General features: G+C 44.9%; 4 protein-coding genes across 4 annotated transcripts; 2 read left to right on the top strand and 2 right to left on the bottom strand.

Moving 5' to 3' along the window:
• Positions 1-4,248: 4,248 nt before the first annotated feature.
• On the bottom strand, positions 4,249-6,816 carry LOC124369525. The gene has a single exon (XM_046827570.1). The coding sequence runs from the start codon at positions 6,814-6,816 to the stop codon at positions 4,249-4,251; it is 2,568 nt and encodes an 855-aa protein (XP_046683526.1).
• Positions 6,813-12,259, bottom strand: LOC124369453 (basic proline-rich protein-like). Its single transcript, XM_046827486.1, has 2 exons — positions 12,179-12,259; positions 6,813-7,697 (listed from the first exon to the last, which is right to left on the bottom strand). Exons 1-2 carry the CDS (start codon positions 12,257-12,259, stop codon positions 6,813-6,815), a joined length of 966 nt encoding a protein of 321 aa, XP_046683442.1.
• Positions 12,260-12,482: 223 nt separating this feature from the next.
• Positions 12,483-13,493, top strand: LOC124369382 (basic proline-rich protein-like). The gene has a single exon (XM_046827413.1). The coding sequence runs from the start codon at positions 12,483-12,485 to the stop codon at positions 13,491-13,493; it is 1,011 nt and encodes a 336-aa protein (XP_046683369.1).
• Positions 13,490-16,057, top strand: LOC124369322. Its single transcript, XM_046827317.1, has one exon. The coding sequence runs from the start codon at positions 13,490-13,492 to the stop codon at positions 16,055-16,057; it is 2,568 nt and encodes an 855-aa protein (XP_046683273.1).
• Positions 16,058-16,744: the final 687 nt, after the last annotated feature.

Below are 16,744 nucleotides of genomic sequence, written 5' to 3'. Positions count from 1 at the left end.
CAACAATGTTCAAGAAAATACTCGACAACAACTTTAATAAATTTGATACACGTGTTTCACAAATGATATGATACTAGAGAAGGAATACATATAAGAAGTAAGAGATAAATATGTAATTTGTACTTAAACATTTCAAAATATGTGTGGTTTTAAAATAGGAAATATGGTTAGAACAATTGGCTCAAAATAAGTGTAAACCCCTAGATTCTGTTCTTAGAGTAATAGCTAGTTTTCTCTTATTCTGTAAAAATATACTGCATAGAACGTGATTTTTTATTTTATAAACTAAACGCAACTTACTGTTTATTTCCAAAACAGAATGAGAATCAAACTTTAACTAAAGCAGAAGTACAGTTTTTAATAATAGAAAAAAATTCATGAACAATAAATTATTATAAAAAATGTAATGTGCCTCTTAAAAACTAATTACATAAGTAAATAAGTATTAACGAAGAAAATAAGGTTACATGAATAATAAATATAGATATATAACAAAAATGCTATTATTAATACAATAACATAGAAGAAAGCCGCATATGAGCCGCATGTTTCGTATCAGATACAAAACATGTAAAGTAATTTTGGTTTCTTACAAAGTTTTCTTCATCCTTAAAATTTTGTTTATCATATTTACTTAGTACCTTTCTTTCTTTAGTTTCATAGATCATTAGATGAAACGGCATAAATATCGTTTTAGAACAATAACGTTTCTACTATGCTGCCTTCAAAACCTTGCTATTGTGCATATATTTTACATGCATGTACTTTATTACTACATTACAGGTTACAATATAGTTTAAAATCTGTGTCAAAGTTTAAAATTGGTATACTGTACATTATGTAATAAACACCGTAGAAGTATTGAATCCTTCAACGTTTTGGAATCCAATCGCGAGATGTACTTCTTTACGGAGCGTATGGTAGAAAAGTCTTATGTTTGTCCCTATTATTTGTTTACAAAAGCTTTTGTTTATATTGTATGGCAGCCAACAAATAATTGTAGCAAATTATTTTATGAACTGACAACACAACCTCGTAAATTGTTTACAAATCATCAACCAAATGTTGCAACTTCACAGCTACGAATGACGCATCTGTTTCTTCAATCTGCACCTAAAGGAATATGTTTTATCTACAATAAACTGATATGTCAGTTAAATAGTTTATGTAAGACCATAACATTTTTTGCTGGCTGTTATACTAATACTGGAAAATACAACACTAATTGTATTTGTGATTTTGTTACAACTATTGTATTGATTACAATAGTTAGAACAAAATAAGTTAAATAAAAGTTCCATTTCACTTATGTACTGTATAAAACCTATTTGTTAAAAGTTTTCAATCCCAATCATAATATATTTGGGTAAGCAAATCTTAATTACTCGTATTTTTGTATGCACATAAGTACAGGTATAGGTATATAATAGGTTGAAAATTATACGTTACAAAAATGGTAAAATAATTTAAATAGTTTAAAAGAAAAAGGGATGAGAAAAATGGAAGAGTATGACTTTTTTTCAGCACATACGTGAATACGTATGTGGCGTCTGTCACTTTTGTGTTGGCCAGTGGGTCGGTGTCGTCTGCCGATTGTAGGAGCTGCAATTACTTATTCCTGTTAGCAGAAGTTCCGGTGATTAGGAACTACTGTAATCTAGTTTGTACAGGATGAGGACAACTCTCACTTTGCTTTCAGACTCTGTAGGGTGAACATGAGCTGCGCAATTTAGTGGGCAAAGTTATTTAACAAAGCTGGCTGCCCCGCTCCCTCATAGTCCCGGCACGGTGTAGTGGTTATAGTATCGTATCTAGCCTTTCTAAAGACTCATGTACCTTTTAACTTAGTTAATTTAGGCTAGAGTATCCTCCAAATTCACTTAAGCTAATAAGTAAATCAGATTGCAGCTATAATTGAAATGAAAAGTCGATGAAGCAACTTAAAGTAAATATCTTCATGTGAATGTTCGATCTGTTACTTAGCTTTGTTCGGAGGGAACTTCAGTCTCACGTACCGTTTGTCTGATGTCCTTCCTTATCTTTATCCTGCAATATGCCTCTGCATACCTGCGAACAAGCAAAATACTGATAAAGATAGTGGCAAAAAAATTATATAACCCAGTAAATGTAACATATACGTTGTATAAGACGGATTATTGTGTATTTTAATATAGGTTAACTTATTTGAATCATTATATTACTTATAAACCTACTTTGTTGAAAACCTTTTGTTCTAAAGGCATATTGCTTTTATTTCAACTGGTCAGTTCAAAGGAGTTATAAATATTAACGCTTTAGTTTATTATAATAATTATAAGAACGAGTAATTTGTAAAAACAGGGAAATTTTCACTAACAGTATTTATTAAAATGTTAAACTTTATAATGTATAATTCTTAAACAAAAATTAATGAATGTTAAAAATATAATGCTTATCAAATATTTGTAAATTAGTTAAAGTAAAAATAGTTAATCTTTTACTGTAGAATTTTAAGTAAAAACAGTAGGTTAAGTTTAGAATGGATTTAATATAAATATTTCGTGTTATTATGTCAGTTATGTGTCGTTATGTAAGAGCAATTAGTCACACTAACCAAACGTTTTCATGATATTACACTTGTGTGTTAACGACATCGGTTCACGGTCGTTTTTATGTTCAATCAGCCGTAGCTCTACCTGAATTTGACAGATGGGTTTCCAACGAGAGGCTGGAGCAATTTACTCAATACAGACCTCACTCCAGAATTTAATATAATGTTGTTAATTTTGGCTCGTAATGTTTATATTATTCATTAATAAACTCAATAATCAGAACACACATTTTAATAATTGATGCTCATAAAATCTTGTAATAACTGATTCTACTGCCCCATAAAGGAAGAAATAATTAAATAATGTTTAATAAGCCCTCTTATAATCTGTAGATAAAAACTACCCAACCCAAAATGGTGGTAATACAATTAATCAAGTCCATATATTAAACACATCAATATAACTAATTGTTAATGAGAGTCAACATACTTCATGATAAATAATTGTATACAATACGATTGCTTAATTCTTTAGGTTATAAGAAATCAAGAGAAAGGTTTACATAAAAAAGATAAATATAATACATAGCATTTGTCTAAATATTAAAGACAGCAATGCACACAAATAACGCTATACAAACACAATGCAAAGCTATATAAGTGTTCTTAGTTTAAATTAACCCAGAGAATCTCGTATCGATTTCTGTAAATCTTTTTAAATCTGTTTAAAGATTAATAAGATGGAAATATGAAGCTTTCTAGATATTGATAGTCTCATTTCAATTTCATCCATGATGCTTGCACGTGAGTGGATAAAAAACTAGTAAAATAGTTTCTGGAGTAGTATTACTATATTACACGTGTTGACCGACAGACAGTCTCTCTTTATAATATAGCGTTGGGCGACTGCTATTTATCTGAATATGTCAAATGCCAGCTATATGAAAATCATGCATACAGAAGCAACTAAAAGCAATATTCTGTTTTTTTCTGAATTATAATATGTAATACGCTTCTAATAAATACAATAGGAAATAACAAAATGCTGCATCCTAAATTGCAATGTGTTCTTCACATTATTAAAACATAATCATGGTGTGTATTGCGACATAAATGATTAAGTTTAAGAAAAATGTATAATGATGTTTTTTCTCAATATGTATTAATTTAAATCATTATTATACACTACAGTGCCAAATTTATTTCACTGTAGGTAAGAATTTCAGAATATTAGTATAATATTAATGAGATTATATGTTTAAAAGAATTACCAGAAAAGCTTTTGTAAGGTAAGAGGCTTTACATTGGCGAGGGTGATCACGTCTCCTTATAGATGCCAAGATCTTGGTGTTCAGGGAATATAAAATATGTTCCTGGAAGTGAAATACGTATACATCATTGCACTACACAAATTCCACAGAATCAAAGTCCACCTACTATTAAATATTTGGGGCTTCTATTTTTTGCCTTTATTTTCTTGTTACATAACTAGTGTCTTAATTCTAATATGGTTAAAAACAATTTCCAAATATCTTATTCTAAATAAACTTAAGGTAACATTGTCGAGTCTTAGGAGGTAGGAGAAAAGTCAATCAAGTGTCGATAAATTACTAAAATACTAAATAACATGCAATAATGGTAATAAATAGTTAAAATCGTCAATATATACTAAATAACATGCAATAAATAAATAAATAACTATAAAAACACATGGAAGTTCAGTCTTGCCACTGCTGGACGCCGGATACATGGGTGACATATATGTCTCGGCTCCAGCGAATGGCCTCGGAGACGCAGCGACGGGAGAGGGATGTGCCGTATCTACGGTGAACCCCGAGGCGTGCCAGGGTCCCCCAGTTGGCGCTGTCCCACGCACCCAGGGAGCCGACGATGAAGGCGTCCACGGAAGTCCTGTAGCCTCCGGCCGTCAGCATCCGGGCGAGTGGTCCATAGGTGTCCAGCTTCCTCTCCCGCGCAGCCTCGATGGCCCGCCAGCCGTCCTCGTACGGAACTGCGATGTCGACGATCTTGACGATCTTGTTGTGGGCGTCGATCATCACCACATCCGGACGGCAGCGCACCATCTCCTCCGGAAAATCGTCTCGGCCTTGGAGCAGCGCTTGTAGGGGCACCCGCTGGTTCACGCGGACCTCAACTCCCTCCGCAGGTCTGATGGCAGCGACGAGGAGATCCTGGACGGCGTTGTGTCTTCGCGTGATGCCAGTAGCGAGGCTGGAGGTGCAGTGGCAGAGCACGTGGGCGGTGGTCTCGTCGTGTTGACCACACCGCCTACAACGCCGATCGTTGACTCCCCAGCGCCGGCAGCCGTTGAGAGGGAGGACATTCAACCTGGCCCGGTGAACAAACCGCCAGTCCGCAAAGCGTGTGTAGCGTCCCTCGTGCAGCATGTGGTTGGCCGTGGCGCAGGTGGTGGTGACCCTGGCCACCCTTCCCTGGTCGGGTTTCGCGGAAAGGGTGGCCCTGAAGTGTTGCTGCAGCGAGGAGCGCAGACTGGCCGACAGCGCGTGACGGGAGCCCCTGTCGACGATCCTGAGAGCCCTATCCCCAGGGATCGTGATTTGGAATGTTGCCCTGCCGGCACACCAGCCCCAGCGCAAGTCAGGCAAGCGCTTCTTCAGCCTATTCAGAGCCGCCCGCGCGGCAGAAAAAGTGGTGGCAACATTGGAGTTCCCGGGGAAGTCGCCGTTGAGGTATCCCACAAGGAACTCCATTCCAGCGCGGGCAGCACTCCTTTGGCCCGCAGAGGCCGCCAATCCCTCCAAGGCAAGCGATGCCACCCTGGCATCCGGTGAGGTGAGGAGCCTGAACGCGTGGTTGATGGCGGCCAGGTCCGAGAGGTCGGCCAGCGGGACGAGTCCAGCCCCGCCGCAGGAAGGTGGGAGATAGACCAACTCGGCACTGGCGCGTGAAGGGACGTTGAAGATCTTCTTCACACCACACTTGATCTTACTGTCCAGGCTCCTAAGTGCAGTCTTGCGGATCCGCGCGGTCTTCAAGTTGAACTCTAACTGCGGAATGATGAAAGTCCGCAAGGCGTGCAGCTTCTGCCAAGGCGCCAGCACACTCCGAAGGACGGCCTCAGTCTCGGCTTCCAATCTGGCGATGGTGGCGACCGGGGTTTGGTCCACCTTCATCCCGGTGGGGACTCCAAGATGTTGGTAGGAATCCCCTTCTCCGAGGACCCGAAGCGGCGCACCGTAGATCCGGAAGACTGAAGGTCTAGTAGTCCTCCGGGCAACATGGAGCGTGGCACACTTGGTGGGCTTGAACCGGAGTCCAACCCACGTCGCAGCTGGGATGACGACGTCCAGCAGAGCCTGAAGAGACGCCTCCGACCTCGCCACAAGGGCAAGATCATCAGCGTATGCCAGGACGCTGACGCTGGTGCCGTGGAGTACTGCTCCATGTTGGTCCTCCAGTGCAGTGAGCGGCCGAATCAGGTACTCCATCACCAGATTGAAGAGGATGGGGGAGAGTGGGCAGCCCTGGCGAACTCCAGCTCCAAAGGCGATGGGGTCAGTCGATCCTCTGGAGTGGCGAATGGAAGTAGAGCTCCCCTGGTATAAGTCCTCGATGAATCGCAGCTGGTCTTGCGACAGCCCCGCAGAACGGAGCGCGGCGAGGAGGGCGGAGTGGGGGACACTGCCGAAGGCGTTGGCGAGGTCGAACCACGCCACGCAGAGCTCGCTCCCACGCCTCCTTGCGTCATCGAGGAGTTCCTGGAGGATGAAGTTATGTTCCAGGCAGCCCTCCGCTGGGGTGAACCCCTTCTGAGCCCCAGAAATAAGGTTGTTGTCGGAGGCCCACCTGGAGAGACGATCCGCCAGGAGACTGCAGAGGAGCTTCCCCGCAGTGTTGGAGAGGGCGATGGGACGCCAGTTGTTGATGTCGCCAGGGTTGTCCTTCTTGTGTATTAGCACCGTAGAGGAGGACTTCCAGGATGGTGGGAATCGTCTGGCGGCGATGCAGAGGTTGAATACAGCCGCCAGCACGTGTCCTGTCGGGTCTCTACGGCGCCACACGTTGTAGCGGACCCCATCAGGGCCAGGAGCCGTATTAGAGGCCCTCCTCAGCAGGAGGGAAACCTCCTCAGGTAGTGCAGAGTCAAGCAGTGGAGGGGGGTGCAGAGCGGGAGGGACCAGGCAATTCGGTGGAGGGACACCGGCACATCCATCTCTTGAGGAATAGGAAGCCTCAAAGTGTCGCTTAATGGCCTCCTCAGGGATGGAGCAAAATGGCGATGAGGAGCCCAGAACTTCCCTCATCGCTTTCCGAGGAGCCCGTCGGTAGAGGCGCTGGAGCCTTGCGGCCTCCCTGACGTCCCGGCGATTGTCACGCGGCGCGGCAGCAGCACGGCGACGAGGAAGCCTAGGAGGATTTGTGGGCTGCGGTGCCGTCGAGAGTGAACTGAACCATCCAGAGCGACGATGAACTCGTCCCATGGGGTCCCCGGGATGAATCGGGGCAGCCACTGACGCTGCCAAGCTGTGAGGTGGTCAGGAAGCTCAGCAGGAGAGCCAGGAGGTAACCCAGGCGACGGAGGATCAGGCGGAGGGTCTGGAGCTCCAGGTGAGCGACGGCCAAGCGGCATGGCTCCGTGACACGGCGCAGCCGGAGATGGTGGGGGGTCCGGCAAAGGGGGGCGGCCGGGCGAAGGCTCCGGCGAAGGTGGAGGCGGTGCCAAGGGCGGATGTACCGGTGAAGGCAGAGGCGGCGGCGGAGAGGGCGGAGAAGGTAGTCCAGCAGGTGGAGGGTGGTCTAAGGGGACCCTGGGAGGGGTCAATTCCCGATCCTCTGGCAGACGGCGACGTCTCAGGGCATTCCGCGCTCTTGCCGCCGCTGATCCAGCCCGCTGGAGGGTGGGCGGCGACTCAGGGGAAGATGATGATGAAGATGTGGGGGCAGGTGACGCCTGAGACTCCTGTGTAGGACGAGCAGGGGTGGCGACCCGCAAAATGAGGTCCTGCAGGCCGTCAAAGGATGTTGAAGCGATCCCCAACTCGTCCTCATCCCCCACCTCAAATGGTGTTCCCTGGTGCTGCTCCTCAAAATGAGCCTTAGCTCTCTTGAGAGAGTACTTGTACTCACGACAACTAAACTCAATATCGCAGCACACATACGAGAGTTCCCAACCCGGCCCATGGTCCTGAGTGAGGTGCCGTTTTAGTCAAGGGTCTGCTACATATTTGGTGTTTATAATGTTTACGAATGTGCTCATTCTTTGACGTCACTATGCCTATTTTTGAAAGACAAGTGGAGAACAAAGAGATTAATGGAAATATTCAAATTAGTACAAGGTGAATAATATAATCAAATATACTGAAGCTCAGGCAGGATAAGGACCTGCACCTTCATTAACATAGTTTCTAAAACTATGCCTTACGTCGTTTAGTCAACCGCTCTCCCATATTGTTCATAAATTTTTGTTCAAATACATATGCTAAGAGAGCCGTTGCAGTCAAAACTATTACAGTATTTCAAACTGAACTTTGTCTTTCATATTGAATATTGATAGGCAGAGGTGCTCGTCAGTGTTTATCACAACAGTACACAAGCGTCTGCTTCTGAGAGGAGAGTAGTTTAAAGGCACGATACTAGAAGGTGTACAGTCATCAACAAACAGCCCTTATCAGAGTGCTAATTCAACTGTTGCTCGGCTGGGCTATTGGCCGGCATCACACACTCCGTCCATCTCTAACAAGCTTATTTAATATTACGCTATATATCCTAAATATTATTATGATTATAAATAACAGTAAGACATTACAAATCTTCAGTGTAACAGTTTATAAATTAGTACTAAAGAATTTATGGTAATGTAATGGACGGTTATAAATATAAAATATTTTCTCATAAAATGTAAGCTTATATTGTCCTACTCCTTTAAAGTTTATTTTAATATAGACCTCCAATATCCAACTTCATAATCACAAATATTCAGCTACTATACTGAATACAGTTTAAATGAACTATTTTAAATTTATATTTGACTTTCAAACAACGTACTTTCCTAGACAAAGAGCAGATGAATTGATGAATATATTTGCCCAATGATCGGTAACTAGTATAATAATAGACATCTAAAGTATTTATTAGTGAGGCGTACCAGGGGAATAACGAACAACACACAAAAAATCGTAACGTAAAGGCTACGGGTAAAAAAGAGCCGTTTTCATGTAATAACATAAAACCATTTAGATATACTCGGGATAATGAACTACTCCCTTGCGTTATAGAGAACAACGATCAACGATCTTTACCTGTCACAACAACCTCCCTCTTGTCAGTCCATCCTCCTACAACTGGCTATCTTGTGAGCATCGTGTACTATTGTTTTCATTATTTTAAAGCAATTGAAATATATTTTCGTGTATAATTGTGCTGAATATTTAAACATTCCAATTTCTTGAACCTTTTTCTTATCTAGAAAAATTATTTTTTTAATGCTTGGTTAAGCCTGGGGTCAATACCTGACCACTTTAATTACCTGTATTTCTTCCAGGTTTAAACTTTTTTACATCAATATACACGACAACAGTCAAGTGGTAGCGCCATGTGTTCAAGTGTTGAAGACTCGCTGGATTCAATAATTTCAACGGATTAATGTTGGGCAAAAATAACAACAGATCGTTGCATTGTAGATTATATCTGCAGCTTTATCTAATACTGATTTAATTGTGACAAAAAACAACTGTTAGACAATAAAGAAGGACATAATAAGCCTTTAAAAGAAGTAACAAATCGTATGCGTGTCATTGACACCCAAGTGGTAAATGTAATTCCTTTGTAGAAAGACTTGTTTGCAGTGAATGTTGGCACTAGTGTATTAAACTGTCACTCAGGTAACGAGTCTAGTAACATCGTCTTCTCGTCGTACATGGTGACTTAGCACGGAGTTTTGTTGTATCAGAACGCGAAGTTCTTGTTCAGTTTGAGCTTAACTTAACTTCTCAGTTCTCTGCGGCATTCCTGCTATGGTTCTTGGATCTATCGTATGAATTGCGGTAAGTGCGATGTTATGAATTCATCCCTTTCTTTCACGTGTGGAGTCTTATATCTTTTACTTATATCTCTTAATATTTCAAATTGTTTTAGAAATTTTAAAACTTTTAAAATAATTATAATGTTTTGTTTTCTTATCCTATATATTTTGAAATACGTGAGGAACTTCAATATAGCTATGTTGGTTTTTAACTTTCTAATTATTCATTTATAACGCACACATTTGTTGGTATATAGCCACCTTGAGTATATCACCAGGATTTGGAATAGAGGCAAAGATTTACTAAAATGTGGCAAATAATCCCGCAGACGGATTTTATTTCATGCTTAATCTGTTGTTTCTAGAGGTTTTGAAGTACGGGAGTACAAGTTCACTGAACGTTAGCGAAGCGTATCACTCATGGGGCTGAATAGATATTATTACTAGGTAAAAGGTATTTTCTTACCATCCACATCCTGTCCTAAGGTGTGTGTGTTTCAGCGAAAATCTGCTGATTCTACGCACGAACTCCTTAGCTGAAGAGACGAATCGAAGTCGAAATAGAATATCCGCAAATATGTCAAGAGCGTTAGCTCAAAGAATAAGTTTGCATTGACACAAAATCCAAAAGCGTTTTGGCCGTCACGGAGTAACGGATCCCAAAAGGGTGACCGGGCTCTGCGAGCTTTCGGATCCCAAAAGGGTAACCGTTCTCTTTGTGACAAAGCCTTGTCGCCTGGACAAAGTGTCTTGCAAAATGGGAAAAGTTTTATGACCCAGTTTACGTGTTATCCTGTTTTCGTTCTATTTTCGGAACTCATCAGCATGGCGAAGTAGCCATGGAACTTGGAAAGCCTTGAACAGCTGGTACTGCAAAGTGTTTTACAAAGTCAAAGACAAAAGTCGAAAGACAAAAGTCAAAGACGGTAAGGCATGTGGTATTAGTTTAGGTAAAAGGTATTTTCTTACCATCCACATCCTGTCCTAAGGTGTGTGTGTTTCAGCGAAAATCTGCTGAAACACACACACCTTAGGACAGGATGTGGATGGTAAGAAAATACCTTTTACCTAAACTAATACCACATGCCTTACCGTCTTTGACTTTTGTCTTTGACTTTGTAAAATATTATTACTGTCTGTCCTTCCCCAAGTTTTTTTGAAAAACGAACTGACCTAGACTTGAAATTGTGCGTGAAGTTTCACTTCCATATGATGAACACTGCGATCGATTGTGGTGCATGTCATTAAGTCAGATTTGGCTGAACTTTATCAAATATTTTGGTCTTATACATAACCATGATAGCAACCGGAAAGAATAACAAATTTGTAAACAAACTATACTCATAAGAGATTTTAACATGTGACACGTTTTACATGTAACCTAATTATCCCAACATATCCAACATTATTATACAGTGGTGTGTAGAATGTATTATTTACACACTGATATAAAAAACTAGTATAATGTTTAAAATTGTGAATTTATAATGTGAGAAAGATATCTCGAGAAAGATTTCATCTGTAGACTTGAAATTTAGATACATAGATAAAAATGAGTGAAGTGACGTTGAATGCCCAATTATAGGTGAGTATCGTGGAAACCTATCACTCATTAGAGTGAAATAACTTTTATTTCAGTCTGGCAGGGAATGTAAACATTTCTGTCAATAATGAAATGGCTATAAACTTGAAATCTTGCGTTGAACCTCAGCCTTTTGCGTTTACACACCTGTTACATGGCCTGGCGTACTCCTACCTTGTAATAACAAAATAATATAAATCTTTGAATATGTACCATATAACCTTCATAAAATCACTGTAAGAAATTCTAGGTGTATCCTTCGCATGAGATATTCATTCGTTGTTAAATATTTATTTTGCAATTTGTTATCTAGTATTTGGCACAATGTAAAATTGCATTTACGCTATAACTATGTGCATCATGTCTATACTTAGCTTTTTTCAAGAAGACAAAATTTCCTCCGTTTCCATACGTTTTGCGCCTCGGGTCAACTGGAAAAACTGATGTTTGTGAGAGCTATGGTAATTAGTTATAATTTATCAGACTGAGAGTCTCCTTACCAAACAGATAATGCAAAATCAATATTTTCTTTGAATATCTTATAATGATAAACAGTAAGTTTCGCTACATTAATACAATAATAATACACTTGAGATGCAATATTTGACTTTTATTTAAAATTTAAGACAGTATTTTGTTCCAAATTGCGATTATCAATCGTAGTCTAGGATAAATTAAAACTCATAGTGAAATATAAATTATATATTACATAATTTTATAAGTTATGTTTATTATTTTACGTATTAGGAATGATTATTAAAAATTCGTATCAACATTTAAAATACTATATGAATCAGACTGGAACCTTTTATTATATCAAAATACTGAATATTATTATTTTTTCTTCTTCTTTTTTGATCGCTTCTCGGCCTTTTGGCTAAGATCAAATTGATCTTAGCCTTAAGTTTGAGTCTCAGAGCGAGCGCTTGAGGCTTTTTGTTTGGATTTCCTGGGGGAGTGGTGGGACGCACTCCTGGCAGCTTCGCCCTGCCTAACCAGGAGTCCCGGTGGGGCTGGCTAGGGGCACCAGCTTTCCCGAATAAAGCGTTGAGCTATAGGAGACCTCCAGTGCGGTGCTGTTCAATGTGGTGGGCCGCTGACCCATCGTCTGCGGCACCGTGTGTCCCATGTAGGCCGGCTGCATGCTTAAACTTGCACGTTTTCGGACTTTTTGCCTTTTCTCAACTTCTCTTCACTCAATTTTCTTTGAGTTTTTTGTTTGTTTTTCCTCTCACGTCAGTTCTCCTTCATCTTAACTGCATGCTTACTTGGCTTCACTCACTGCATGACTCTCTGCATGATTTTTTCTAATCTTTCTCTGCTGCTTCCCCCCTTCTGCTTCTTCAAACTTCTACTGCCGGTCCTACATGGAGGCTCCTCCTACATTATACATTGCCCTGCCGGTCACCAAGCGCTTTCAGTGCCCTGTCTGTCGTGAGTCAGGTGTACTGACTATCAGAAAGCGGGAGGGACTAAAACGGCACCTCACTCAGGACCATGGGCCGGGTTGGGAACTCTCGTATGTGTGCTGCGATATTGAGTTTAGTTGTCGTGAGTACAAGTACTCTCTCAAGAGAGCTAAGGCTCATTTTGAGGAGCAGCACCAGGGAACACCATTTGAGGTGGGGGATGAGGACGAGTTGGGGATCGCTTCAACATCCTTTGACGGCCTGCAGGACCTCATTTTGCGGGTCGCCACCCCTGCTCGTCCTACACAGGAGTCTCAGGCGTCACCTGCCCCCACATCTTCATCATCATCTTCCCCTGAGTCGCCGCCCACCCTCCAGCGGGCTGGATCAGCGGCGGCAAGAGCGCGGAATGCCCTGAGACGTCGCCGTCTGCCAGAGGATCGGGAATTGACCCCTCCCAGGGTCCCCTTAGACCACCCTCCACCTGCTGGACTACCTTCTCCGCCCTCTCCGCCGCCGCCTCTGCCTTCACCGGTACATCCGCCCTTGGCACCGCCTCCACCTTCGCCGGAGCCTTCGCCCGGCCGCCCCCCTTTGCCGGACCCCCCACCATCTCCGGCTGCGCCGTGTCACGGAGCCATGCCGCTTGGCCGTCGCTCACCTGGAGCTCCAGACCCTCCGCCTGATCCTCCGTCGCCTGGGTTACCTCCTGGCTCTCCTGCTGAGCTTCCTGACCACCTCACAGCTTGGCAGCGTCAGTGGCTGCCCCGATTCATCCCGGGGACCCCATGGGACGAGTTCATCGTCGCTCTGGATGGTTCAGTTCACTCTCGACGGCACCGCAGCCCACAAATCCTCCTAGGCTTCCTCGTCGCCGTGCTGCTGCCGCGCCGCGTGACAATCGCCGGGACGTCAGGGAGGCCGCAAGGCTCCAGCGCCTCTACCGACGGGCTCCTCGGAAAGCGATGAGGGAAGTTCTGGGCTCCTCATCGCCATTTTGCTCCATCCCTGAGGAGGCCATTAAGCGACACTTTGAGGCTTCCTATTCCTCAAGAGATGGATGTGCCGGTGTCCCTCCACCGAATTGCCTGGTCCCTCCCGCTCTGCACCCCCCTCCACTGCTTGACTCTGCACTACCTGAGGAGGTTTCCCTCCTGCTGAGGAGGGCCTCTAATACGGCTCCTGGCCCTGATGGGGTCCGCTACAACGTGTGGCGCCGTAGAGACCCGACAGGACACGTGCTGGCGGCTGTATTCAACCTCTGCATCGCCGCCAGACGATTCCCACCATCCTGGAAGTCCTCCTCTACGGTGCTAATACACAAGAAGGACAACCCTGGCGACATCAACAACTGGCGTCCCATCGCCCTCTCCAACACTGCGGGGAAGCTCCTCTGCAGTCTCCTGGCGGATCGTCTCTCCAGGTGGGCCTCCGACAACAACCTTATTTCTGGGGCTCAGAAGGGGTTCACCCCAGCGGAGGGCTGCCTGGAACATAACTTCATCCTCCAGGAACTCCTCGATGACGCAAGGAGGCGTGGGAGCGAGCTCTGCGTGGCGTGGTTCGACCTCGCCAACGCCTTCGGCAGTGTCCCCCACTCCGCCCTCCTCGCCGCGCTCCGTTCTGCGGGGCTGTCGCAAGACCAGCTGCGATTCATCGAGGACTTATACCAGGGGAGCTCTACTTCCATTCGCCACTCCAGAGGATCGACTGACCCCATCGCCTTTGGAGCTGGAGTTCGCCAGGGCTGCCCACTCTCCCCCATCCTCTTCAATCTGGTGATGGAGTACCTGATTCGGCCGCTCACTGCACTGGAGGACCAACATGGAGCAGTACTCCACGGCACCAGCGTCAGCGTCCTGGCATACGCTGATGATCTTGCCCTTGTGGCGAGGTCGGAGGCGTCTCTTCAGGCTCTGCTGGACGTCGTCATCCCAGCTGCGACGTGGGTTGGACTCCGGTTCAAGCCCACCAAGTGTGCCACGCTCCATGTTGCCCGGAGGACTACTAGACCTTCAGTCTTCCGGATCTACGGTGCGCCGCTTCGGGTCCTCGGAGAAGGGGATTCCTACCAACATCTTGGAGTCCCCACCGGGATGAAGGTGGACCAAACCCCGGTCGCCACCATCGCCAGATTGGAAGCCGAGACTGAGGCCGTCCTTCGGAGTGTGCTGGCGCCTTGGCAGAAGCTGCACGCCTTGCGGACTTTCATCATTCCGCAGTTAGAGTTCAACTTGAAGACCGCGCGGATCCGCAAGACTGCACTTAGGAGCCTGGACAGTAAGATCAAGTGTGGTATGAAGAAGATCTTCAACGTCCCTTCACGCGCCAGTGCCGAGTTGGTCTATCTCCCACCTTCCTGCGGCGGGGCTGGACTCGTCCCGCTGGCCGACCTCTCGGACCTGGCCGCCATCAACCACGCGTTCAGGCTCCTCACCTCACCGGATGCCAGGGTGGCCTCGCTTGCCTTGGAGGGATTGGCGGCCTCTGCGGGCCAAAGGAGTGCTGCCCGCGCTGGAATGGAGTTCCTTGTGGGATACCTCAACGGCGACTTCCCCGGGAACTCCAATGTTGCCACCACTTTTTCTGCCGCGCGGGCGGCTCTGAATAGGCTGAAGAAGCGCTTGCCTGACTTGCGCTGGGGCTGGTGTGCCGGCAGGGCAACATTCCAAATCACGATCCCTGGGGATAGGGCTCTCAGGATCGTCGACAGGGGCTCCCGTCACGCGCTGTCGGCCAGTCTGCGCTCCTCGCTGCAGCAACACTTCAGGGCCACCCTTTCCGCGAAACCCGACCAGGGAAGGGTGGCCAGGGTCACCACCACCTGCGCCACGGCCAACCACATGCTGCACGAGGGACGCTACACACGCTTTGCGGACTGGCGGTTTGTTCACCGGGCCAGGTTGAATGTCCTCCCTCTCAACGGCTGCCGGCGCTGGGGAGTCAACGATCGGCGTTGTAGGCGGTGTGGTCAACACGACGAGACCACCGCCCACGTGCTCTGCCACTGCACCTCCAGCCTCGCTACTGGCATCACGCGAAGACACAACGCCGTCCAGGATCTCCTCGTCGCTGCCATCAGACCTGCGGAGGGAGTTGAGGTCCGCGTGAACCAGCGGGTGCCCCTACAAGCGCTGCTCCAAGGCCGAGACGATTTTCCGGAGGAGATGGTGCGCTGCCGTCCGGATGTGGTGATGATCGACGCCCACAACAAGATCGTCAAGATCGTCGACATCGCCGTTCCGTACGAGGACGGCTGGCGGGCCATCGAGGCTGCGCGGGAGAGGAAGCTGGACACCTATGGACCACTCGCCCGGATGCTGACGGCCGGAGGCTACAGGACTTCCGTGGACGCCTTCATCGTCGGCTCCCTGGGTGCGTGGGACAGCGCCAACTGGGGGACCCTGGCACGCCTCGGGGTTCACCGTAGATACGGCACATCCCTCTCCCGTCGCTGCGTCTCCGAGGCCATTCGCTGGAGCCGAGACATATATGTCACCCATGTATCCGGCGTCCAGCAGTGGCAAGACTGAACTTCCATGTGTTTTTATAGTTATTTATTTATTTATTGCATGTTATTTAGTATATATTGACGATTTTAACTATTTATTACCATTATTGCATGTTATTTAGTATTTTAGTAATTTATCGACACTTGATTGACTTTTCTCCTACCTCCTAAGACTCGACAATGTTACCTTAAGTTTATTTAGAATAAGATATTTGGAAATTGTTTTTAACCATATTAGAATTAAGACACTAGTTATGTAACAAGAAAATAAAGGCAAAAAATAGAAGCCCCAAATATTTAATAGTAGGTGGACTTTGATTCTGTGGAATTTGTGTAGTGCAATGATGTATACGTATTTCACTTCCAGGAACATATTTTATATTCCCTGAACACCAAGATCTTGGCATCTATAAGGAGACGTGATCACCCTCGCCAATGTATATTGAGAATGTGCTAGAAAATTTGGATGAAGGGAATCATACTGTTGGAGCCTTTCTGGATCTGACAAAGGCATTTGATAGTGTCTGCCATAAAACCTTGCTAGAAAAATTAGAATCATATGGTATTGAGGATAAAGAATTAAGCCTCTTACCTTACAAAAGCTTTTCTGGTAATTCTTTTAAACATATAATCTCATTAATATTATACTAATATTCTGAAATTCTTACCTACAGTGAAATAAATTTGGCACTGTAGTGTATAATAATGA

The sequence above is a fragment of the Homalodisca vitripennis genome, chromosome 1 (assembly GCF_021130785.1).
Source record: "Homalodisca vitripennis isolate AUS2020 chromosome 1, UT_GWSS_2.1, whole genome shotgun sequence".
NCBI lineage: Eukaryota > Metazoa > Arthropoda > Insecta > Hemiptera > Cicadellidae > Homalodisca > Homalodisca vitripennis.
The sequence above is the reverse complement of the archived record's forward strand: the minus strand, read 5'-3'. Positions and strand labels throughout refer to the sequence as shown.

Bases quoted from the DNA above. Each gene is read 5' to 3' on its own strand.
- LOC124369322 (XM_046827317.1), top strand. From the start codon at position 13,490: ATGAGGGAAGTTCTGGGCTCCTCATCGCCATTTTGCTCCATCCCTGAG.
- LOC124369382 (XM_046827413.1), top strand. From the start codon at position 12,483: ATGGAGGCTCCTCCTACATTATACATTGCCCTGCCGGTCACCAAGCGC.
- LOC124369453 (XM_046827486.1), bottom strand. From the start codon at position 12,259: ATGCAGCCGGCCTACATGGGACACACGGTGCCGCAGACGATGGGTCAG. The intron at 7,698-12,178 runs GTCTCCTATAGC...CACCTCACTCAG, and splicing joins TGAACAGCACCGCACTGGAG to GACCATGGGCCGGGTTGGGA.
- LOC124369525 (XM_046827570.1), bottom strand. From the start codon at position 6,816: ATGAGGGAAGTTCTGGGCTCCTCATCGCCATTTTGCTCCATCCCTGAG.